Source organism: Enhydra lutris, unplaced genomic scaffold (genome assembly GCF_002288905.1).
Source record: "Enhydra lutris kenyoni isolate GAN:26980312 unplaced genomic scaffold, ASM228890v2 scaffoldscaffold13, whole genome shotgun sequence".
In the NCBI taxonomy this organism is placed as follows: domain Eukaryota; kingdom Metazoa; phylum Chordata; class Mammalia; order Carnivora; family Mustelidae; genus Enhydra; species Enhydra lutris.
In genome coordinates this window covers 32,297,470-32,322,582 of record NW_019154097.1, presented here as the reverse complement: position 1 = coordinate 32,322,582, position 25,113 = coordinate 32,297,470, and the positions used below count along the sequence as shown (strand labels likewise).

Here is a 25,113-nt window from a genome sequence, read left to right as displayed (position 1 = left end):
CTTACACAATAAATGTGCAGCTCTAAGCAAGTGAGGGGACACGGCTCCTAGAGCTGTGCAATGAACAACCTGCACAACGGCCTGGCTCCAGGAGTCGAGATGCTCCTGGGCTCAGCCCCAGCGCCGCTGTCTGGCTCCCAGGCACTGGGCCCTCGGCTCTTCTCTGGGATCGCGGTGAGGGAGTGCAGCACCCACCCGGCGCGCGCGCGTGCGCGCGCACACACACACACACGCACACACACACACACACACACACACACACACACAAACACCCCCAACCTGCTCTGTGGACTCTCCACGCCCTGCTCTGAGCCTGGTCGGTCTGTCCACCTGTAATCAGGGCAGATCTGGATAAATTGGCATCTGGGAACGCCTCTCCCACCTCTCCCCACTCCCTCTGATTGAGGTAAAGCCCTCCCCTGCTCCCCCAGCCCTCACCCCCTCCTCTGCCCCGGCCCCACCAGGCCCCAGCGAGGACTCAGAAGGATCAGGCTGGAGGCGGGTGTATTGACATTCCTGCTTCAGGTCAAGAGAGGCAGATCTGGAGAGCAGAGTCAGGAGGGGCCGGTGTGGCCCGTAGCACAAGGCCTGCACTCAGCATACACTGGCAAGTCCATCTGAGGCCAGCCCATGGCAGTCTGTGGGGGACGCCCCACACCCGCTCTGCACTTGGCCAGGGCCCTCCCGCACTTCCATCACCCGACAGAGGGGGACGGCACTGTCCTTGTTACCCTGACGAGGACACTTAGGCTCCCGGAGGGCCAGGGCTGCCGAGGGCTGTAACCTGCCATGGTCGGACTGCTGGGAAGTGCCCGAGGCCAGGACCGTCTTCCTCCCCAGCCCAGGTGTGCTTGGACAGGAAGGGGGGGCTGCTCCCAGGTCGTGAGCAAGGGCCCTGGGGCAGAGGGGGGTGGTCTCAAGCAGAGAAGGAGTCAGGGTCGGGTGGGCTGGAGCGCGGGGCCCCGGGGGGTGGCGGCTGGGACTCAACCTCGGTAGAGCCGCAGGCACTGCGTGATCTCCTGGCGGCACAGCGGGCACGTGCGCAGGGGCTGGCAGCACTGGGGGCAGCAGCAGACGTGGCCACAGTTGAGGAAGATCATCTGGGCCTGAGGAGAGACCATGGGCGCGTCTGGGTCCCGCCCCGGCCTGTTCTCGGTGATGGAGGCCCCGGACCGCCTGCTGTCCTTTACCCTCAGAAGCTGCTACCACGGTCCTCAGCCCCATCCAGGCGGCACACGAGTCTCTCCCGGCCACCTCTCTCGCACCCTCCGCGCCTAACAGCTGCCCAGGAGACCACGGTGGGTCTAGCCCGCGCTGCTGCTGGACCTGGAGCCTGTCCTCATTTTTGCCTTTTTGTGCACGGACCCGCGGCCCAACATGAGGGAGCAAAAGCCACGCAGGCGCGCCTGTGCTTTACTCCAGCACTTCCTCTTTGCAGGACTTCCCCTGAGCAAATAATCGAGGAGGTGCTCCCAGCCTGTTCAAGGCTGCTCGGTACAGCACCGCTTGGGAGAGCGAACGGGGCGGGTGGGGGGGCAGGGCCACTGCCCCAGACTTACCTCCCGCTCCAGGCACACGACACATTCCGAGGTTGGCATCTCCAGCTCTGCGGGGGGAGCAGACGGGGTCGCGGGCTCGGGAAGCTCCTCGGGGGCAGTGGGCACCTCCAGGGCCCCAAGGGCCTCACCCTTGGGTGGGTTCGGCAGCTCTGTGGGGACCAGAGAGGCAGGCTGGGCTGAGCCAGGGTCACGTCGCCATGATCCCAACCTCCCAGGGGGGGTCCCCTGGCTCTGCCTGCTGTGAGTGCAGTGCGCCAAGGTGGGACACTCAGATCCACAGGAGGGCTAAGGGCCCCCTTATTGCTTCTGAGCCTCATTCCCCATCTGTAAGACAGGAGTGCGGACTCGCTGGCAGGGCAGGCCACAGTGCTTGTGACCTGGGGCCTCTAACCCCTGACCATTGCCGGGATCCTTCACAGCAACTCTGCAGGGAGGCCGTGTCGCTTTCACGGAAGAGCAGCCATTTGCCCGAGACTACAGGACCCCCCCACCCGCCACCCCCCGCCGCCAGAGCCATGGGGCAGGAGCCCTTGGTAAGGGGCTCTGAGGGGGGACAGGGGCTGTGCTCACAGCTTCTCCACCAGGTCTCCCAGGAGACCACGCGGGAGCCGGGAGAGGAATGAGAAGGCCCCAAGGCTGCCCCCTCACCGCCCTAGAGCAGGCATCCCCTGCCCGGGGCCCAAGAGCAGCGCGTCAGAATCGGCCCTTAAAAAATGTCTCTCGGGGCGCCTGGGTGGCTCAGTGGGTTAAATCCTCTGCCTTCGGCTCAGGTCATGATCTCAGGGTCCTGGGATCAAGCCCCACATCGGGCTCTCTGCTCAGCGGGGAGCCTGCTTCCTCCTCTCTCTCTGCCTGCCTCTCTGCCAACTTGTGATCTCTATCTGTCAAATAAATAAATAAAATCTTAAAAAAAAAACAAAAACAAAAAAAGTCTCTCATTATCACACAACGTACACCAACAGCCCTGAGTCCTCTCCATCCCCGACGCCAGCCTGATCTCAGCTCAGCTTTTTCCATCTACCCTGTGGTTTGAATTATGAGTTTTCATAACTGGAAAAACTTGAAGATTTTCTTTTTTAAAGGCTGTTACAACACTAGGCTCTCTGAAGGTACCATGGTGCCCCCAAACCATCACTGTAACGGGTTCTTCCGTATTTAACATGACGCCAAGCGAGTTCTGGGAGCAGGAAGAGGATGCTAGGGTAAGGACCGAAGGTCTCCTGCCCCTTCTGCAGCCGAGGAGGAGCCGGTCCACTCAGCCCTCCCTGCGGCTGGGCGGCACCAGGAAGAAGCTGTAAGCAGCTTCGATGGGGAAGGACCTGCTGGTCGCTTCTGGCTCCTGCTAGCCCTGGGGATGTTTTGGGAGATGGTGGGAGGCAGCCATCATCTGAGGGGCTCAGAGTGAAGGACACTTTTGCCTGCCAGGAGGGCCCCAGCTCCTCATGCCAAACTCATCTGCACCCCCAGTGTGACAGGAGGAAGGTGGTGTCAGTGCTGGAGAAAAACGGAAGGGGAGGAAGGGGTCCATTTCATACATTACTTGCTATTAAAGAACTATTAGTTAAATGCATTTTTTAGGTTGGGCCAATGTCCCTGGAATAAAATTTTCTGAAAAGCTGGAGCCTGTGGACAGGACGCTGCCACTGGCCCAGACACCTGGGGACCTCCTCCTCCCTACCAGCAACCAGCTCTTGCCTCATCCCTGCAATCTGGTCTCTGTCCTGAGCAGCTCCAGCTTCAGACAGGCAGTGTCGTGGGCTCGCCAGCCCGGCAGCCCAGGCATGCCCTCTCCTTCCGTCCCTGTCCCAGACTCCCTCCCTTCTCAAGCCCCCTCGGCCTCTTCTCGGGGGAGGCATTAAGCTCAGCGGCCCAGCCATCTGCCAGCTATGTGCCATTATGGGAAACACATTAACATCTCGGTTTCCTCCTCTGTCAAATGAGGAGAACAGCAGCACCCGCCCCACAGGGCTGACACAGGGCGACACACCATGGTGCAGGTGCGGTGGTCAGCAAACGCCCAGCGCCTGGATCGTGCTCAGCACACGGGAGCCCCTGCCTCCCACATCCACTCCAATGTCAGGACAGCACCAAGGTTTCCCCGGGCCTCCAGACACAGGTGGAGTGCCTTTATGACCCACCTTTACCCCTTCGCACGTCATCACAAACATCCTTCCACATCCACATGGCAGGCCTGCCCCAGGCGCAGTGTCAGGCACTCGGTACGGCTGGTTTCTCCCTCCATTCCAGGGCCCACGGTGTGTGGCTCCCAGTGTCCGTATGGAAGGTTATAGGATAGGGCACCAGAAGGAACCTTCTCCCTCTTCCCCCCCCAGCCCCCCACACCCACTTTTATGGCCTGTTTTTTTCCATTTGGAAAAGCTATTCCTTTAGGAGGAAGCCTTAAGGACTGGTAGGGGCTAGAACCGGCCCTTACGTCTCGTCCTGAGACCCAGCCCCCAGCCCCTTGAGCACAGTCCACAGTGAGCCTGGGGCCTCTGTTCAGGAGACGCCCCGTGCTGGTACCTGGCTGGGTCCTGGCCGCGGCCAGCAGCTCCCGCACCCTCCGCAGGACCTCGCGCTGCAGGCCGGCTTCCGAGACGCCCACCTGCCGCAGTTCAAGAGCAAGTTAGGGCCTTGGAGGCGGGGTGGGAGCTCGCTAGCCACAGAGCCGCCAGCACCACCTCCTTCCTGGCTTCTGGCACCTTCACCTGGAAATGCGGAGGCCTGGGCGCCCGGGTCAGCGTGTGGCAGTGCAGCACCCCAGCTGTGGAGGTGACCAGGGGGCAGGGAGGGACACCGAGGCCCCAAAGGGAACACCGGTAAGAGCCATGGTTTAGCGTGTGCTTGCCCTGCGCCGGGGCAGGGACCCCGCTGACGGCTTCACCTGTGAGACCGCACGTCCCCCCACGACAGAGGTGAGTCAGGACCCACAGTCAGAGTTCACAGGAAGGGGGAGGGAGTTCCCATTGAGACCAAGCTGCTAAGAAGCGGCAGTGTCACAGGCCCTCGGGTGACACAGTCCCTGTGTGTGACCCATCAGTTTCTGGGTCAAGGACAGGCCACATGGCAGAGTGACAGATAGCATGGCCTCTGGGACCAGACCACCCATGCTCGAAGCCTGACTGCTGGGTGACATCGGACAAGCTACCACCTGGCCGTGTCACCACTTCCTCCTCTGAGAAACGACAAGGAGGATACTGCCTGACTGGCCTGTTGGGGGTTTAGCATGGGAAAAGCCCTTAGAGCAGCGCCTGGCACTGGCGAGTGCTACGGGGCTGTTGGCTGTCCTCGTCATCCGGCTCTTTCGAAGAGTAAACGAACGAACACAACCCAGAGCTCAGCCTCCACCCAGGAGGGCCCCAGGCTCAGGCAGTGCTGTCCTTACGAGGGCTGCAAAGCTGGGGGCGGGCCAGGGCCGGACCCGACAACCTCCAAAGACTCATTCTGGGCCTACAACATGAAGGTCCAGTGTGAGTGGGGGTAGTAGTCTAGGGTCAGGCAGACGGTGTGCAGGTTACCCCTAGGGGGCCAGGGACCCACAAGGTGGGTGTTCTGGCTTGTCTGGAAGCACGGGGGCCCCGGAACACTGGTTCACGGAAGGCAGCGCCCAGAGTAGCAGGAGGGCAAGCCGACCCCCAGCGGCCTGGATAGCGGCCTCACTCAGCCCTCCACCTGCCCCGAGGGGCTGCCGCCTCACCTTGGCCAGGTCGGCAGGGCTCATGCGGCTCAGCGTGTCCAGCGAGATGCGGTGGTGGGCGAACAGGGGCAGGTAGTGTTCGGCCGAGAGATCCACCAGGAGGGCGGCCAGCTGGCGCTCCAGGCCCTCCTCCTGCAGGACAGACCCAGGGAGAAGCTGACCGCGCCGCCAACATGGTCTCGTTATTTGCAACAGCAAATCGAGGCTCTGAACCCATTTAATGGAATATACAAAACGCTTCCTTGCAACTTTTCCTACAAAAACGATGTGAGCACAGACATAAAGACGCAAGGAAGTGCACTGCCCGTCTACCTGTTTAAATCAATGAGGGCAAATTCAGATACTAAATACTATGCACTTGTGTGGAAATGATGAGATGACCTACTATGTGTGTGGCTGGAGAACTGCCCGTCATTATCGTTAGGAGAAAAAAAAACAGTTTGCCACAATAGTGTGTACAGAAAAGGACGTCATTTGTATTAAAAAACAAAAAACCCAGTAAGTGTTGGGGGGGGGGAGAACCACATCCGTTCTGCCCGGGGTGGGGGGGGGTTTGCAGGAGGCTCCTGTGGCCTCCCCCCGCCACTGTGCACACAGGCTCTGCCCCACACCAGAAGGAAGGCACCGCTCTCCCTTTTCCGTCCCCACCAGGGCCTAGCACAGGACCTGGCACGCCAGTCACCGGAAACATGAACAGAATGGAACTGGAAAGCTCGAGCAGCTGGGCACCCCGAGGCACTGGAGGCTCTTCGAGACGGTGGAGGCCAGGGTCCTTACCTGCAGCTTCAAGGACAAGGGTTTCTGGTTCAGAAGCCGTTGATACTGAATCAGCCAGTAGTTTTCCTGCTTGGTTTCGCTTTTGGCTTCTAACTCTGTCTGCCAAGGACAAAGTCGGCATCATTAGTTACAAGTCAGTAAGTAAAAACTGTAATGACAGTGACCATCGTGACCGAGCCTCCCGGATGGTGGAGTACCTTGCTATTCTACAGAGAACTTTCGCAGCCACCACAGTCTCACCACTTAAACTGCTGATCTGGGAAAGGCAGGAAGTGCCTCAACCCCAGCTTCCTGCCGTGAACAATCTCAGTCGGGCACACCTGGGCTTGAGGCCCGACTCTGGGCTCCGGGTGTCTGCCACCAGGCTCTGCGGGCCCTTGCTCGGGCTCATGCTCCGGTGACAAGCAGGGAGAGACATAGGATTCTAAGGACAATATGAGCGTCTAGAGTGGACTTCACCCTTCTGACAGAGCTGGAGAACGACGGACATGCTACTGAAACGAATCCCTTCATTCCGCCGTGCACAAGTAGTCAGTGACTGCTGCTCTGGCCTCACGTGGCTCTAGGTGCTGAGGCCAGTGCCCCGAACAAATGATACAAACGGCATCAGCAGCCGCTACCATTTTCAGGACGCTACGTGCCAGAGCCCGCTATGCACCCAGTTTCCTGAATTCACCAGCTCCGTGTGGGGGTCTGACTTCCAGGGTGAGCAAAGGGAGGTTCAGAGTGATTAGGAACCTGCCCAGGGTCAGGCCAGGACTTGGACCCAGGCCTGTGTTGCTTGGGGACCTGTGCTCTGAGCAAGCCAGGACTGCGGCCACACCCTGGGGGCTAGAGGAGATGTGGGCAGCGAGATTTCTGCACAGGCCTTGGGGACCGACTGTCCTCTGGTCATCCCTCTCAGACCTTGCTGAGCTGTGGACACAGCGCTCTTCTGGTGCCCACGACCCTGACAGTCAAGACCTGCTGAGGTGGGGCTTCCTCCCCTGGGTGGTGAGTGCTCTGAGGGCCCTGGAGGGCTGGAGCCCAGGGCCAGAGCACAGGGCCACTGATACACCATGCTAACACGTGTTGGCGTGTTAATACAGTTTGCAGGCGATGGCAGCAGGGCACCACGAGCAATGGGCAGCTTCTGATCGGCCCACGCACACCACAGGGGCTCGTGTGGGGCTATGAAGCTGGTCTCTTCCCTGCTCTCTGCACAGGGCTCCGCCCACAACGGAGCTCAGAGATGACCTGGAGCACTAACAACACCACAGAATGGACAAGCCTCTGAGCCCTGGGACAAGCTCCGATGCACAAGGGGTCTGGAGGAAATGATCCCCACCTGCTCCCTCTAAATGGGGCTCTGCCACCCTGACAATGTGCCAGAGTCAAACCCACTTGGGTACAGGGGACAGCTGGGCAACGCCTGTCAAAAGCTTACGAAACAGCCTTCCCTAGACGCAAAGTTCTCTCCTGGGCATTGGTTTTGAATAAATACTCATGACTGCTCTCAATACTTAGCTATAAAGACAGACAGCATTCCTTAGAAAAGTAAAGAGCTGGAAGTAGTCTGAATGTTTGGCAACGGGCTAGGATGGCCCACCCGAACGCAGCCAGGAAGCACGTAGAGGACATTCGAGGGACACGACGAGAATGGATGCAAATGAGCGGGTTCCGAAGCGTGTGCCATCTGACGTTTACAGGGCACACGTGTGCACAGCAGTAAATATGCATCGTGGTGCTCAGAAAACAATCAGAACGTCAGCATCAGAGAACTCCCAGAAGAGTCTCCTTCCTGCGTCCCATCTTTTCTTTGATGAGCAACTGTTACTCGAATAACAAAAGCACCTCTAAGAATGGCGAAGGTGTGGGGGGAAAGCGAACCCATGTGTGATATGGAACGCAGAAGCCAAGCGCACCAGAATTTCCCGGAGCTCCTCCTCTCGCCGCGTCTTTTCCTTGAGCAGCTGCTGGAGCAGGGAGCTCAGGGCCCAGCGCTGCTCGACGATCACCTCCTGCAACATAAGAGCACGCCCAGTGCCGCTGGAAGTTCACCGCTCTGGAGCCAGTAGCCATGCCCCAGCGGCGGGTGGCGGGATCCCCATCTTCATTTCCCAGAAGGCAGCTGGGATCCCACAGTAGGCCCAACTCAACTAGGCAGAGGGTTGGGGGACGGAGCCGAGGGGCCCCATTGCCCAGGCAACCCCTCCTCATCTTCATCCCGTGGGGGTCAGGCCAGGTGTGGGATCTAGCGACCGATGACAATGGAATGGTAAGAAACAGCAAACAAAGGAAATGACAAGCCACAGGTACATGACTGCAATCTCACGGACTACAGAGCACGTGGGCGGAAGCACAGGCAAGGAGGGTAGGCGTGTAACCCCACATGGGTCTGGAAGGTTCTGCCCAGATGGAGGCACATGCAAACTGGAGTGTAGTCCTCACTTGTGTCTATGTTCCACTCGTTTCTTACTCTTAGAAACCCATGGAGGCCCCCACATGGGAGCCCCACAAGCTCTGACAGGCGGAAGACATGGGCACCTGCCAAGCACGGGGCTGCATCTTTTCTGAGAGCTCCCCCTCCCCTCATCTCTAAGACCATGGCAAGGCTCACAAAGGGCTTTGCATTGGCTAGCTCGCCCCAGTTTGATGGCCCTAGGACACAGGCTGGGCCTGGAAAAGGAGCTCCTTCCGTGGAAGGGAGAAATGGAGGCCTAGGAGGGGAAGTGACCTGCCTTGGGTCACACAGCACATCTGTGGCAGACCTGAGACTAGGATCGTAGACCTCGGCACACTTTCACTGAGTTGAGAAGCCATGGGACAATTCAAGACTTCTCTGCTGAGGACAGACAGACAAAGGGACAGACAGAAGGCTCTGCTCAGAAGCCTGATATGGGGCCCAGGTCCTCCCACACCATTGATCCATCTGCTTTCGAACATTTGAGCAGAGATCAAAGCCCAGGTCCCAGACATGCAGTCCAGAATGCCGCCTGCTGGGCCCTACCGCCCCCACGCTCTATAAGCAGGACACCCAGGCTGGAGCTCCCAGAGAAGCCACCTGCAGGGAGTGACACAGTAACAGCTGGGCCCTCTCCTCCAGACATCCTTGGGACACCAAGAAAGCTCCTTCCCCAGAGAAGGTCAGCCCGTGAGTTGAACCTGCACCCCAGAAGCATGGCTTAAAGACACAGGGAGTTCAGCAGTGACCCTGCTTCAAAACAAAGAAAAGGCAGAGATGGAGATGGGCCTGGGTGAGCCTTGGCAATGAAACCCTCCTTCCTCTGACCCTCCTGCTGAGCAACAGGCTGTCCCGACCCTAACCTTGGCCTGCGCTGGGCTCACCCCCCCAGGCTGTGCTCCCATCGTAGCCACAGAGGAGCCTGCCTGCCTGTTGGGGAGCACTGCGGGGAGGGAGGTGGGGAGGAGGGGCAGGCTGGGAGCCCTACATACCTGAAGTGCCTCTGTGTCCAGGGACTTCCTCTTTACCTCCAGCTGTGTCAGCTGCAATAACTCAGTTTCTATTAACTTAATCTAAACAGAAGACGAAACAGGGTTTTTTTTATTCACATTAAGCAAGGTTCAAATCTGTGCTGCTCTCTGAAGGCTAAGTGGAGTCTAAGAGACCTTTTGGGGGTGGGGGGTTGGGAATGAAGGGGACTGGGGTGCCTTGGGAACCCCCTCAGCGGGGCTTTAAAAGAATTAGTTGTTTCAGGGCCCAAGTGTTTGGGCAGGGCGCGGACAGGCCTGGCCTTGGTGGGCCCATCCCAGGGAAGCTCACGGCTTCTGGAATGGAGATGGTCCTGCCTTTAAGGTTCAGACCAGAGTGCAGAATGGACATGGGTCCTCACGGAGCCTGGCACTTGCTGGAGCCTCTTGCTTCCTCTAACTGCCATCACAGAGGAGAGCAGAGGGTAATGGACTGACTGAGAACAGCGATGGCAGCAGCTGAGGCTTCCAGAACATTCTGTGTGCAAGGCTCGTGCTGTGTACTTCATCTGCGTCAGGTCATCAAGTCTCCCCTAGTTATTAGCAGGTATTATTGCCTCCATTTTACAGATGAGGAAACAGAGGCTCAGAGAGGTTAAGTAACTTCAAGGACACAGAGCAGGTTGGTGAGGGAGCCCTTTCCCAGGTCTCTCCCAGCTTGGGGGCGGAAGGGGAACGGCTGGCCAGCTGCGTCAGAACCACCCACAGGGCGGATGCCTGGGGTCAGACCCCACAGCCAGGGACTTCTCCACCCTGAGCCTGTAACCCTCTGGCCCTTGCCCCTAAGTTCCTATGGCCCCACCAACCCCTGGTCAGAGGAATGAGCTTCATGTCTGGCAAAGTGGGATTGAAATTAAAGAGGGGAAGAAAAAGGTTAAGTTGGTTTGGGCCAAAAAAAGGAGAAAAGAATACAAAGAAAAAAAATAAATAAACATGCGAAAATGTAAAATTTAAAGTGTGCTGAAGAGGACGCGATGAGCATTCCCGCAGCCTGAAAGCTCCCTCCGCCTCCAGCCCCCAGGAAAGCCCAGGGGGCCCAACACAGCTGGGTCAGCAGCAGAGTCCAGACCAGAGTACAGCTCCCTCCAGGCGAGGTGGCCTCCCCTGCCCACCAGGTGGGACACCCCATCAGCCCCGGCTCCCCGGGTTCAGAGCTGATGGAGGCCTCCAGGGTGGAGCTGACTGTATGCCCGGGGGAGGGGCTCCCGCCTGGGGCCCGGTGGACGCAGGGGCTGCCCAAGCAATGGCCCATGGGCATCCTGAGAAAGAGCGGAACCCGTTACACTGCAGGGGTGGTACAGGGTTGGGGGGGGGGATGGCTGAGCTGGCACGTGAGAGGAGGGGACCAGTGGCGGCCGCGCCCCCAGCCCTCACCTGGTTCCTGATCTGCCGGTGCATCAGGTCTTTCTTCACCTGGAGGGCCTCAAACGCGGCCTTCTGCATGGCGCTCTGCAACGGAGACCCCGGTCGGCAGGTGCCCGGGGCGAGTTCCCAGGGGCCCGGGCCGGGGGCAAACACACAATGTGCTCAGAATCCTTCAGGGAGGACCTCTCCGTCTCAGACGGAACGTAACTCCTCGGCTCACTTGTTCACATTCTAGAAATAACCCCTGTGCAAGGCTTACTAGCGCTGGACACTACGTTCTCTAGCACGTAATTTCCGCACCGGGGTGTCGGTGCCTTCATTGCCCCGTTTCACGAGGAAGGTGAGGGGGCCCAGAGGGGCGCCGTCTGGAAGCGAGAAGTCGAAAGGCCCTTGGTGCTCTCCTGCGGGCTCCATCTCCACAGAGTGATCACCATGTCCTGCCCCGAAGTCCTCACGAGGGAGGCTTCTCTAGATCTCAGAGGCCAGAAAACCACCCTGCTCTCTCCCTCCTCTCCTGAGGGCCTACCCAGTTCTAAACATACTAAGCCTCTTGGGTCTTCTAAGCTGAGGACAGGGCTCCATGCAGACTTTCCATGCTCTGCCTCTGGCTCCCTGTGCCCGTCTTGAGCCGCTGCCCTCACACCCTGGGCAAGGGCTCACCTCCTGCAGGATCTGGCTGATGGCTTTGTTCTGATCCATCTGCTGCCATGACAGAATCTGCTGGAACCGCTCATCCATTTCGGCCATGCTGCCAGAAAGACAGCAAATTAATTCACTCTCTGAACGTTTTCTGAGCATCTACTAAGTGCCAGGAACCTTGGAGATCAAGATAAACCATGTACTCATTCAACAATAATACTCAAGAAGCACCTGCTGGGGGCTACATCCTGGGCCAGGCACAGACATGGAGTCGGTCTTAGAAGGAAGGAGACAGATTCGGTGTGTCTAGCTCTTCTCATCCACCCCTCCGTCAGAATCCCCTCTACAGTGCCCTTTGAAGTGGTGGCCTGCCTTCAGCCCTCCCACCTCTACCAGCAAGGAGCTCATGACCTCCCAGGTGGGCCACTTGGACTGTGAGAAAGCACTCCATCTGGGACAGTGACATCCATGCCCCACCCGACGCACCCAGCATTTTCCACCTCAGCCACAGATCTGCTCTTAGATCCTGGAACAAGTCTAGTGATTTTGGCACAAAAATCCAAATCCTGAAGCCCCATGTAGGTCCATACTTTGGCATATTCTTGGTTTTGAGTTTGTTTCGTAATAAATGTTATTTATTGGCCCCCTTTGTGGCAAACACTATGCTCGTTAAACCCTCTAACCACTCCAGGGGTAGGTACTGTGACTTATCCCCATTTTTCTGATAAGAAAATTGAGGCTCAGAAGGGAAATGGACTGACCCAACACTTCACAGTTACAGAAGAAGGGGGAACCCGAGACCAGGTCTATCTGCCACCAGGGCCCGCACTAGGCTTCATATTCTACCACCAGGAAAGGAAGAAAGTCCCCACACGTGTGAGGACACGGGGAGGCTGACGGCTGTGCCTATCACCTAGACAGGGGGAGAAACACCAGGGCTCCTGCCCTGTCTTTTAAGCACCAAGAGCTCTTCTCCTCTTCACCTGGCTGTGCCAACACGTGTGGCTTCTTCAACAGACTGACCCACAGTGATGCAGTGAACTTGGCCAGTGTGAAAGCAACCTCTCACCATCCCCTCCAGGGCATGCCGCTCCCGACCTCTGCAGACCCTCGGAGGTCGAGGCATGCACCACGGTCAAGAGCACACTTCCACTCTGCCTGGCTTTGAACCCTGGCTCTGCCACCTGCTGGCTGGGTTTCCGTGGGTGTGTCATAGAGTCTCTCTGAGCCTGAGCTGTGGTGGCAAGACTGGGCTAATGACACGGTCCCTCAGAGAGTCAGCGGGCCAACACACAGCCCTTGGCCGAGTGCCTGGCTCACAGGAAGTGCAGAAGTGGGAGTGACTGCTGTCACATTACCAGCTGCCTGACCCAATCGTGGGGTCCAGGTCCATGAGGAGACACGAAGAGCAGTCACCACTTGCCCGACGCACGACCAAGGCTGGGGCGGGGATCGCAATGTCCAGCGCTCACCCCACGGTCCTGGGCCCCGAGCTGGTGCCCCCCAAACCAGGAAGCCTGTCCTTACCTTACCTGGAACAGGCCTGCTGGACCAAGCTCTGTCTCTGAGACTCGTAGGCCATCTGGACGAGCCGGCTCTTACAGCTCTCGGTCAGCATCTGCTGCATGGCAGCTGAGGAGACACGGGGGTGGGACTGAGGGCTGCCACTCCTGGGGGCTTCGGGGGGGTTCACCTCATCACCCGCCTCACAGTCACCCTTAAAAAACACTTTTTTAAAAAAAGATTTGAGAGAGGGAGAGGGAGAGCGTGCACACATGCGAGCAGGAGAAGGGCAGAGCGGGTGGCAGAGAGGACCCCCCAGCAGACTTTCTGCTAAGCATGGAGCCCAACGCGGGACTTGATCTCACGACCCAGAGATCATGACCTGAGCTAAAACCAAGAGTCAGATGCTTAACTGACTGAGCCACCCAGGTGCTGCCCCTCCGCCCCGCCGAAATTTTTAAACTGCGGAAGTAACTTAAGCTTGAAAAGGCTAATTGTAAAACACTGAGCAGCACGCACACAAAATCTTCTATAATCTTATCACCTAGAGATACTGTGATATATGTTCTTCTAGTCAATTTCTAATGCATATTTATGCATTTTTAAAAAATTAGAATGAAAAACTGAAAGCAGACAACTCAGCAGGTATCCGTACACCCACGTTCAGAGCAGTGGGAGTCACAAACACCAGAAGGTGGAAATAACCCAAGTTTTCACGGACAGACGGATGAATAAGTAGGTGGGGTGGGGCACACAGACGGAATATTACTCAGCCTTCAAAAAGGAAAATTCACGGACAGACGGATGAATAAGTAGGTGGGGGGGGGACACACACAGATGGAATATTACTCAGCCTTCAAAAAGGAAAATTCTGGCACCTGCTCCAGCAGGGATGAACCCTGAGGACATCTGCTGAGTCAAGAAGCCCGTCGCGAAATGACAAATACTGTAGGGTCCCGCTTATGAGGGTTACCCAGTGTTATCAGATTTGGCGAGACAGAAAGTGGAATGGGGGTCCTACGCAGGCTGGGGGAGGGGGATGGAGCATCTGTTTATCGGGGACAGAACTGCAATCAGGCAGATGAGGCTCTGGGCCTGGACGGTGGCGGCCGCTCAGCAATGTGGGTGTGCTTTGGGCCTCAGAATCGCACAATTGCAAGTGGTTAAAACAGCAGAGTTTAGGTCGTGTATTTAACTATGACGAAAAAAATCACGATGTGACCACACCGACCACATCACTTCTCACTTTTCGAGACTGCCTCCCCACGTGCACGTGGCCGTGTGAGGCGCTGGCCGCAGGCTCCTGCAGGACACGGATCACCAGGTTTTAGAGAATCCTCTATTTGGGGCGTTTGGTTTCTTTTGCAATTATTAAACGATAAACGTCCTTGCTCAAACATCCTTATGCAATTTGAATATTTCCTAAGATTAATTTTTGAAAGAGCACAGTTTTAAGGCCGTGAATGACAGGAGTTACCCTTTCTGCCCTCCAGAAAGATCCTGCTGATTGATATTCCCTTTGGCAGGGCCTAGGACAGCCTGATACCACACGTCCTCAACAAGGGTTATTACCTTCTCTTGACTTTATGTCGTTTTTATGGAAATTTATTTTAGTCATAAAAATAGTACATGATCACTTTTGAAAAGCTATGCAATAAGGAAGCTTGAAAAGGTGAAAACAAAAGTCCTCGGTACTGACACTATTTCTAATCACTAGATTTATTAGTAAATATCCTATTGGAGATGCAAACACAGTTTTTCTTTCTAAATGATGGATAACAGGGACCTTAAAATAAGGACATTAACAACACCTCCTCAGGAGGGAGTGAGAGGAAGTGGCGTACGCACGGGGTTTGGCACAGGGCCTGGCGCCCAGTATCCCGCCGTGCCCTGCTCCAGTATCCGGGCTCGAGAGGACAAGGGCCAGCCAAGAAGAATTAGTCCTTATTTTAAAAAAGGAGGAACAGACTCCTGGATTTCCTTGGCACATGGCTTGATGCTCTCAGCGCTCAGGATCAGACAGGGAGCCCCTCCCACCACCATCAAGTGTGGACACAGTGTGGTGCCCCAGGACCACTTCTTGGGAATGGCAGGATAGGGAGCTCCCAGCAACACAGGAGGGGCGGACCACAGCTCTGGATAACAGAAACCCTATAGCCTTTACGAGGTGCTCACTCAGTGCCAGGTAGCACAGCATCTAACCCTCAAAATGACCCAGAATGACAATCATTGTTCTCCCCATTTCACAGATAAAAACACAGAGGCTTGGAAGAGTTAGGGACCACTAATGGCCCTGAGGTCATATGGCTTGCTCTGGGGTAAGCCTGACCTCAGGGCCCTCCTGGACTTCACTGCCCCCTCTCGAGCCCATAGTACCGGACCTACAGGGAGAAGGCGGCCTCCCCCCGCCGCCCCCCCGAGTCAGACAAGCTCTGTTCCCAGGACCCTACACCCCTCCCTACTCACAGGCAATCTCACGTCTCCGCAGGTTCTCAGTCTCCTCCTGGGTTATGGACATCAACTGTTCCATCCTTATTCTAGGAACAAAAAAAATAAATAAAATCCATCCATTTACTCAGCAGATATAACACTTCGGACAGGGAATCCCATCAGAGCAACGCTGCCTTCTCCGGGAAGTCCTCCTGGCTGCGCCCACCCAGACAAGCTCCTGCCACACCCCGCCCTGCCGCCCACCCCCCCTCACCAGCAGCCCTGCATCAAAACCTGAGCATTCTCTTTGGAAAACCGGCAAAGGACAGAAACGGCCACTTCACGGATGTTTAAATACAAGTGACCCGTAACCACCCAGAAAGAGGCTTCCATCACGGATAACCGGGAGGACAATCTCGCCTCCAGGTTGGGGGGCGGGGAGTGCTGAGCACCAGGGCAGCCTGAGAGGAGCAAGAACCAGCGAAGTGTCTTCTGGAAGGCAGTGCGGAAAGACCTGTCAGAAGGTCCTCTGAACGTTTCCTCCACAAATATTCACGTCAACACCTCCGGGTATGTTTCGGAGATAGTCACTAGAATAGTGCTGGTCGCTATGAAACTCCAGGAACTCACATGTCACAGACGACTAATTCACGTACAATCACACAGTAAATAGCCTACAGCTATCGGGAACAAGGCTGCTGGCGCGGGGACACATTCGTGATACCGAAAACGAACGTTAAGAAGCTACTGCGCGGCGGCTGTGTCCCCCCGGTAAGCTAGTCCTCGTGGCGCAGACGGAACCGCTCTCCGAAGGGGTATGCTTGGTTGAAAACAGCATCTGAGCGCCTCTGCCTCCAGCCCAGGCCCACGGGCTGCTCGAGGGAAGGTCCCACTGACACGCCCCATGGCCCCACTCCAGGCACCCAAACAGGGAGAGGGCACTTGGTCCGCGTGTGCCAGATAAACCGGCCACAGCCGGGCTGGGCCCTGACCGCGCCCAGCTCCCGCAGCACCACAGCTCAAGGGGCCAGGTGAGGGGACCGCCCTGCAGGAGTTCTTCCCAAGAGGCCAGGGGCCTGGAGGGCCAGCACAGGGACGGCAGCGAGGCCCACGCTGCTCTTCTGGGATTCCTGGGAACCAGGAAGGATTCCAGATAATCCCGCAGGGGAGAGGGGAAAGCAGAAAGGGAGCTCTTCTCTCTCAGCTACCCTTTTTCTTAAAGAGTGTGTCTCGATAAACCTGGAAACACGGAAAACACAACTGAAAAAACCCAAAGATCACGGCCTCTAATTTCTGCCTCTTGGCAATGTTTGGTACGCCACTCAGGGTGGCTCCGTGCACTCTGAGCACAGATCCAGGCTGTATCTTGAAGAAATCAGACACTGCTTCACTTTAATTCCGGCCTCTTCTTTTTACTTTGCAACAGACTGTTTCCTTTAATGAGAAATGGATTTTTTTCTGATTTTTTTTTTTAACACTAGCCATACAGTGGACATTACACGTGTTTTTATTTACGTCTCAGTTTTTCTCAGTGTTAAACTTGCAGGCAGTGATTCTTTTTAATTCAATATTCCCTAAGGAGGTGAATCCCCTTACAGCTTTAGGAAGACTTTCTGGCGTAATCCTTGAGAATCCCAAGATCTTGTCTCCTCGAAACCTCTCCCCTGGCCCCAAGGCAGCACAGAGAGTGCTAGAGCGAAACACTTACCTTTCATTTTCCAGCGACTTCAAGATCTCAGAACTTTTCTTCTGCCTGTGGAGCAAACCCGAAGCGTGAAGGGCCACTATAGCTGTCACCAGTAGGCCTGTTCCCAAAAGAACTGCCCTCCCCGCGCTACACTGGCTGCACAGAGGGGGCTTAGGAACCGGCTGGGGTTCTCCGTCCAGAACCTTGGGGCTCTGTGTCTTTGGGCAGTGACTCAGCCACACCAAGCCCCAACTCATCTGCAAAATGGGATCCTCATGGAAAAAGCCTCCCGGAGTACTTGTAAAGAGTGAACGAGAGAGTATACACAAAGTGCCCGGCACCTGATACAGGGCAGCTTTCCGGGATGCCTCGGTGGGGAGAGCACGCCGCTGGCACACGGTAGGCCTGCCGGCTTGCTCGGGCCCCATGGAACTGCTGCGTGACGGAGTGAGTGAGAAGCCAGGGAGGCCTGGAAGCAACAAGGTCAAGGCCAACGCCCGTTCTGGAGGCTTTCCACAAAGGCCCCCAACTAGAGGTTCTGGAGACCTCTATCTGGCTTCCCTTCCCCGCAAGCCCACCGAGACCGGCTCCTAGCAGCACCTACCCTGGACAGGATTTGATAAGGCAAATCTCAATACAGCTGATCTCAGCCCAACGGGTCACTGGAACCTAAAATACTGGAGCAGGATATGATCTCAACTGTCTTGCTAAACCCAATCATTTCACAGACTGGACCCTCGGGAGGCACGGGTCCGAGGACAAGCTACAGACCAGGTCAGGCCCGGCACAGACTCTTTTCTCTTCAGGCTGGTGTAAAAAGTGGCACCAAAGCCAGACCCTACCAACAAAAGCCTCAGGCAGGAGTTGAGACTGGAGACTGTAAGGGAGAGAGGGACCCCTGGCCTGGGCTCTTCAAAGGGTACCAATGTCAGGGAAGGTCCCTGGGTCTGGGGAGTGGGGGGCTGACCTCTGGTTCTCCTGCAGTAGTTTTTGGATCCGGCTGGAGATGTTCTGCTCTGTCTGCTTCAGCTGCTCCTGCAGCCGCTGGCGCTCGGCGTCCAGGTAGCGCTGCCGCGCGCTCAGGCCCTTCTCCAGCCGGGACTGCTCCTGCAGCGGGACAGGCGGCCAGCCTGAGCTGGCAGCAAGGGGCCCCGTCCTGCCAGGCCTTTCTGTGTCATCTTGGCCCGGGTCTTCCCCTCGCTAGGCCCCGGGGTGTCCATTACACATGAGGAGGCTGGGCTAGGTGTTCTTCCAGGCCCCCACAGGCCCTGGAAGATCAAGGGAGAGCGCTTACTCCCACTGCCTCCCCGCAGCAGCAGGCCCCCCAGGCAGGAAGCGTGCAGACAAGCCCACCCCACTTGGCCGTTCACAGACCTCCTTGACCGTCTGAAGGATCTCGTCCTTCTGATTGTTGCTCTGCTGGAGGAGCTGGGCATGCTCTCGCTGCCCGAGTTCCAGACGCCGTTCAAATTCCAATTTCTCCAGCATCTTCTGTTCCTGCAAGAACATAGATCCTGGTGATGACTGGCAAGGCTCTGTGGTGTCAGGACCTGGGAGCAGGGTGAATCCATGCCTCAGCTCCCAGGAGTGCGGGCTATAGGTCTGAACACTGAGCAACACCCTCCAAGCCCAGCGCCTCCCATTACCCACCACCCCTGCACCCTCCACCACCCCCCGACCCTGCCGCAGGGCCCAACTGTAATAAAACACTGTTTACTGTCAGAGGCTAGGGGTTTGGAGTCTGGGGTCCCTGAGCCTCAGACTGCTCATCCGTGGTGGAGAAACCCTGCCACCACTGAGGCTGCGTAAGGATGTGGTGAGGCAAGGTATCAAGAGAAAAACTTCAGTTTGCCCTCTAATTTGGAGACAGAAAGAACTTGTTCCCTCAAATCTTTTATCATAGATCTTTGTTAAGAACAAAAGTGACCAAGGAGGATAGACATTTTCTTACCTTCCTCTTCTCATAGTCTGAGAACCTATTCTGGGGGGGAAAAAAGACAGTAGTCAGGAGAAGGGGGGGCAGCAGTAGGATTCCCAGCCCATGGCCAGAATCTCGCGGCAGCCAGACACGGGCTTCACCCTCAAAGCACTGCATCAGAGTGTGTGTGGGGGGGGGGCGGGGATGAGTGGGAAGGATATTCTGATAGAGGATCCCAGAGGGTTCCAGCGGACAGCAGGGAGGAGAACCACCGGGCTTGGCACACTGTAGGAAGCTCTTCAGGACGGTTCTGGGGGTGCAGCCCTGAGAAGGTGTGGTGCTCCACAAGGCGGACCAAGAAGTGGGATGTGTGGTTCCCTGTCTGTACAGTATACCTGCAATGCCCCTGAACTCCAGCCCTCCAAAACAAAGGCACAAAGGGACATGTACAGGTTCCTGCAGAACTGCTGTAAAGAGTGACAACCCTGGCAACAGCTCATCAACTTCAGTAAGTCATGGCGACTCCACGCAGCAGGTCACACGGCTATGGGGTAACAGGGCAAAGGCGGGGAGCTGCAGAGAAAGGGGCCTGCCACCTGCCACTGTGTGTGCAGCGGGATCCTGTTCTTGTAAGAACGGCAACAAAACTCAGCTCGGAGTTTCATACCTGTTGAGATCGGACTCAGGAAGGAGATACATTAACATTTTGTGACGATTACCTCCGGGGGTGGGACTGGGGGGGTGACATGCGCTTAGTTTACATATTTCTGTATTGCTCAGACTGGTAACAAGGAGCATGAGATCCTCTTGTAGTTAAACATCAACAAACACACAGAAATCTTTAAGTATTTCTAAATACTTAAATAAGTATCTTAAGTATCTTTGTATTTAGTTATCCAGCTCAGAGGCCAGGATCAATCTGTCTGAACTGGAAAAGCAGCATATTATAAGGAAATTGGATTTGTCCTACGAAGAGGTAGGAGTAAAATTTTTAAAATTAACTTTTAACTTTTAATTATACAGATAATGTCGGAGTATATTATCCTTACAAAAAATTTTATAAACAGCCTATACGGTAACCATAGACCATTCCCCCAGCCTGATCCTGGTTCCCTCCGGCCCCCTGCCATGTAACTACCATTATCAGACCCGAATACACACATTTACATATAATTTGTGCTTCTGGAAAATACAGAATATTTGTCTGTGTGTGCTCACATATAAATGTGTTTCAATGAAGGCAAAATTCACATTCTGTAAAATTCATTCTTTTTAGTATGCAGTTCTAGTCACGTAGTGGTCATTGCAATCAAGACAGAGAACCACTCCTTTACCTCCTAACATTCCCTCGTGCTCCTTTGTCATCAAACTGTCCTCCTACCCATCCCCCCCCCCCCCCCCCCCCAGTTAATGGCTATTGCTGATCTGTTTTCCTATACATTCGAACCTTCTTTCTGAACATAGAAGGGTACTATACTACCACCACCGTGTTCTGCAGCCTGCTCTTTTCACTTACCCATCTGTCCTGTGATCCAAGTTTGGATAGATCTAGGGCATAGTAGGGACAGGACACAGCTGGCTCAGCCTTTGCCCACTGACAGACATTAAGGGGCCTTCCAATATTTCCCTACTGCAAATAAGGCAGCAAGGAACATTCTCACGAATGTCTCCTTGGACAAGTGTCTCTCTGGGTATGTGCCAAGAAGTGGGACTCCTGAATCATCGGCGATGGCCAATGCCATTTAAATTTCTGACCCCTATTACCAGGTTATCTTCCGCAGTGGGAACACCAGTTTCCATTTCCCAAGAGCAATTGATGAGGCCACTGTTTCCCCACACTCTGGCCAAGATTATCAAGGTGACATTTGTGCCAATCTGAAGGAGGTTAACAGTATTTTGTTGTTTTAGTTTACTGGTCTCTGATTACTAGGGGAATTTTTTCGTGTTTACCGATCATCTGTATTGTTTTTTGTTTAAGTTTTTAAGTAAGCTCTACGGCCAACGTAGGGCTTGAGCACACGACCCTGAGATCAAGAGTTAGGTGCTCTACTGACTGCCCAGCCAGGTGCCCCTCATCTGTACTGGTTTATTCTGTAAAGTACCTGTTGACAGATCTTTGGCTTTTTTTTTTTTTTTCCTCTCGGGATGGTTTGCTGTGTTTTACTGCTTTGAAAGAGCTCTTTATATATTCAGCCTGCTAATTCTGCATCAGAAATGTTTGCTGCCTTCTCCTCAAGGATTTTGATGGATTCCTTTCTCACACTGAGGTTCTTGAGGAGAACACAGGCAGCAACCTCTTTGACCTCAGCTGCAGCCACTTCTTCCTAGGAACATCGCCAAAGGCAAGGGAAGCAAGGGCAAAAATGAACTATTGGGACTTCATCAAGATCAAAAACTTTTGCACAGCAAAGGAAAACAGTCAACAAAACCAAAAGACAACTGACAGAATGGGAGAAGATATTTGCAAACAACATATCAGATAAAGGGCTAGTACCCAAAATCTATAAAGGGCTCAGCAAACTCAACACCCAAAGAACAAATAATCCAATCAAGAAATGGGCAGAAGACATGAACAGATATTTCTGCAAAGAAGACATCCAGATGGCCAACACACACATGAAAAAGTGCTCCACATGACTTGGCATCAGGGAAATCCAAATCAAAACCACAATGAGATATCACCTCACACCACTCAGAATGGCTAAAATTAACAAGTCAGGAAATGACAGATGCTGGTGAGGATGAGGAGAAAGGGGAACCCTCCTACACTGTTGGTGGGAATGCAAGCTGGTGCAACCACTCTGGAAAACAGCATGGAGTTTCCTCAAAAAGTTGAAAATAGAGCTACCCTACAACCCAGCAATCACACTACTGGGTATTTACCCTAAAGATACAAATGTAGTGATCCGAAGGGGCACTTGCACCTGACTGTTTATAGTAGCAATGTCCACAATAGCCAAACTATGGAAAGAGCCTAGATGTCCATCAACAGATGAATGGATAAGAAGATGTGGTATACATATACAATGGAATACTATGCAGCCATCAAAAATTTGAAATCTTGCCATTTGCGATGACATGGATGGAACTAGAGGGTATTAATTTAGCAAAGTAAGTCAATCAGAGAAAGACAATTATCATATGATCTCCCTGATATGAGGAAGTTGAGAGGCAACATGGGGGGTTTGGGGGTAGGAAAAGAATAAGTGAAACAAGATGGGATCAGGAGGGAGACAAACCGTAAGAGACTCTTCACCTCACAAAACAAACTGAGAGTTGCAGAGGGGAGAGGGGTATGGGGTTATGGACATTGGTGGTGGGGTTATGGACATTGGGAAAGGTATGTGCTATAGTGAGTGCTGTGAAGTGTGTAAACCTGGCGATTCACAGACCTGTACTCCTGGGGCTAATAATACAGTATATGTTAATAAAAAATAAAAAATTTAATAAAAATTAAGTATAATAACGAGATAAAAAACATAATTAAGTTAAAAAAAAAAGAAATGTTTGCTGCAAATATTTCCTCAGAGTATAAATTGCCACGATTTCCCTGGATAGAGATCTTCCTCCTCTCTAGTTCTCACTGAGCTGCCAGAAGAAAGATAAAACTCCAAAGGCATGCATGGTGGTATGTCCAACAGGGAAGGGGGGGCACCAGGGAACCAGAGTTAATAAAAAGTCCTTGGAAGATAAGAAGCCAAACTTGGCAGTTGGTCCCCCTCACTGCCGCCACCCCCCACCCCACCATCAGAGGCCTGTGGGCCCGCTGTGGGAGTGCAGGTGGGGACAGAGGTGGCTTCTCATTGGCTCCCGTGTCAGGGGCTCCTGGCTGACGTGGCAAACTCTGACCAAGATTCCTCCTTGGTGCCCGTCCTAGGCTAGCTCACCCCTGGGACCAGGGAGGGCTGGCCCCTCACTGTGCTGGCACGTGTGCCTCCCTGGCTTCTCCACAGAGCGGAGAGCATGACAGGCGTTCTGTACAGCAGCGGGCACCGAGGCAGGAAGTACTTGCTGAGAGGCAACAATGAACAACACAGACATGATCCCCACACTCACAAAGCTTTATCCAGCAGGAGAGACAGACATAAGTCATCTCCCGTGTAATTTTTCATTTATGGCCGTGATAAGTGTTCCCAAGGAAAAGTGGGGGCACCCGGAGAACATATAGCAGGGGACCTGACCCAGGTTGATGTGACAGGGAGAATTCTCAGAGGACGTGGGATTTGGACACAACTGAAGGAGAAGGTGGAGTTAGCAAGAGGTGAGCCAGGAGAACTCCAGATTGGGAAGGGGGAGAGGGAAACTACAAGTTCAAAAGTCCTGAAGGGTTCAGGGAGCAGAGAGGAGCCTGGTGCACCTGCGGTTTGGGGAGATGGCGCAGGCTTGGAGAGCATCTCAGCACACTGGTCTGGACGGAGGTGAATTCTAGTTTGGCGGAGGAATTCAGGGCCTACAGCTCTGAACACCCCTCCCAATGACCAGGTTCCCTGCACACACCCCCCCACTCCTGTCAGGAGCCAGGTACGCCTTACCTGCCACTCCACCTCCTCCCTGCAGAGTCTGTTCGAGGGCCCGTCTGGGCTGTCCCGGGGGGTGTCGCCTCCATCCTGCTCCAGGACTGGCAGCAGGTACTGAGAAGGGGGGTAGTATTCCAGCCCTGACTCTGCAAGAGAGGACACAAGCTGATCAGGAGGGAGGGGACAGAACCGTCAGCTCCTGCAGCCTCTGACTTCCTCCCCAGTGTCCTGCCCCAGCTGCCTGGTCCCCTGCTCCCCTGCCCCGGACTGAATCGAGCCCTCCATCTTGCTCACTAGTCCTGATGCCAGGCCCCGGAACTTGGAAAGTGCTCAAGAAGTGTCAGCTGAGTGAACAGACAGGCTGGCCAGCCACCTCTTTATCATCCACGTGAGAATGAGGTGATGAGAAAACCTGGGGGAGATTAGTGGAGAAGCCTGATCCATCATCTCCTTGCCCAAACCTTGGGCAAGATGCTTGCCTTCTCTGGCCCTGGATACTCTTCTCCTGTATAACTTGACAGGGTTTGTACTCTTTACCCATTTTTGAGTGGGTTGCTTGCCTTATTGTTGCTGGTTTATAGGTACTCTTTATATATTGTAGCTAATAATCTCGGGTCCATAATATATAACTATCTTCTAGATGGTAACATTTTTAACTTTAGTGATGGGATCCTTTTAGGTAAAGAACTTTAGACTTTAATATGGTCAAAGTTGTCTTTTTTTTTTTTTTAAGATTTTATTTATTTATTTGACAGACAGAGACCACAAGTAGGCAGAGAGGCAGGCAGAGAGAGAGGAGGAAGCAGGCTCCCCGCTGAGCAGAGAGCCCGAAGCGGGGCTCGATTCCAGGACCCTAAGACCATGACCCGAGCTGAAGGCAGAGGCTTAACCCACTGAGCCACCCAGGTGCCCCTCTCTTGTGGGTTTTAAAAAAATATTTTTAAAAAACATTTAAGGGGGGGGAGCCTGGTTGGCTCAGTGGGTTAAGCCTCTGCCTTTGGCTCGGGTCATGATCCCGGGGTCCTGGGTCCGAGCCCCACATAGGGCTCCCTGCTCAGCAGGGAGCCTGCTTCCCTTCCTCTCTCTGCCTGCCTCTCTGCCTACTTGTGATCTCTGTCAAATAAATAAATAAAATCTTAAAAAAAAAAAAAAAATTTAAGGGGCGCCTGGGTGGCTCAGTGGGTTAAAGCCTCTGCCTTCAGCTCGGGTCATGATCCCGGGGTCCTGGGATCAAGCCCCACATCGGGCTCTCTGCTCAGCAGGGAGCCTGCTTCCTCCTCTCTCTCTGCCTGCCTCTCTGCCTACTTGTGACCTCTGTTTGTCAAATAAATAAATAAAATCTTAAAAAAAAATAAATAAAATAAAAAACATTTAAAAAATGTTTTAAAACCCCAAAACTTTACATAAGTATGTTTACCTACTATACCGTGTAAATAAATTGAAGAATTATTTAAGTTGCGTAGTAGGTATACACACGTTCACTGCTTTATTCTTTGTCTTCTGTATACCTAGAAATTGCATAGCTGAAAACTTTTTAAGGAAGATAAAGG

At 54.4% G+C, this 25,113-nt stretch overlaps 1 protein-coding gene across 2 annotated transcripts in view; it reads right to left on the bottom strand.

The window, feature by feature from the left end:
- Positions 1 to 467: 467 nt before the first annotated feature.
- The window catches only part of LOC111146149 (leucine rich repeat and sterile alpha motif containing 1), a 38,667-nt gene continuing 14,021 nt past the window's right edge, over positions 468 to 25,113 (bottom strand). The window contains exons 11-27 of one of the 2 annotated variants that reach the window (XM_022501570.1): positions 23,579 to 23,709; positions 19,080 to 19,109; positions 18,503 to 18,625; positions 18,096 to 18,235; positions 17,150 to 17,194; positions 15,478 to 15,548; positions 13,041 to 13,140; positions 11,530 to 11,617; positions 10,879 to 10,953; positions 9,469 to 9,549; positions 7,938 to 8,033; positions 6,034 to 6,132; positions 5,257 to 5,388; positions 4,083 to 4,164; positions 1,560 to 1,708; positions 989 to 1,106; positions 468 to 895 (exon numbers count right to left, since the gene is read on the bottom strand). In XM_022501570.1, coding sequence (XP_022357278.1) covers positions 696 to 895; positions 989 to 1,106; positions 1,560 to 1,708; positions 4,083 to 4,164; positions 5,257 to 5,388; positions 6,034 to 6,132; positions 7,938 to 8,033; positions 9,469 to 9,549; positions 10,879 to 10,953; positions 11,530 to 11,617; positions 13,041 to 13,140; positions 15,478 to 15,548; positions 17,150 to 17,194; positions 18,096 to 18,235; positions 18,503 to 18,625; positions 19,080 to 19,109; positions 23,579 to 23,709 — 1,760 coding nt within the window. In that variant the 3' untranslated portion in view covers positions 468 to 695. Of the gene's footprint in view, positions 896 to 988; positions 1,107 to 1,559; positions 1,709 to 4,082; positions 4,165 to 5,256; positions 5,389 to 6,033; positions 6,133 to 7,937; positions 8,034 to 9,468; positions 9,550 to 10,878; positions 10,954 to 11,529; positions 11,618 to 13,040; positions 13,141 to 15,477; positions 15,549 to 17,149; positions 17,195 to 18,095; positions 18,236 to 18,502; positions 18,626 to 19,079; positions 19,110 to 23,578; positions 23,710 to 25,113 lie in introns of those variants that run through there. The other variant, XM_022501571.1, reaches the window with a different exon arrangement.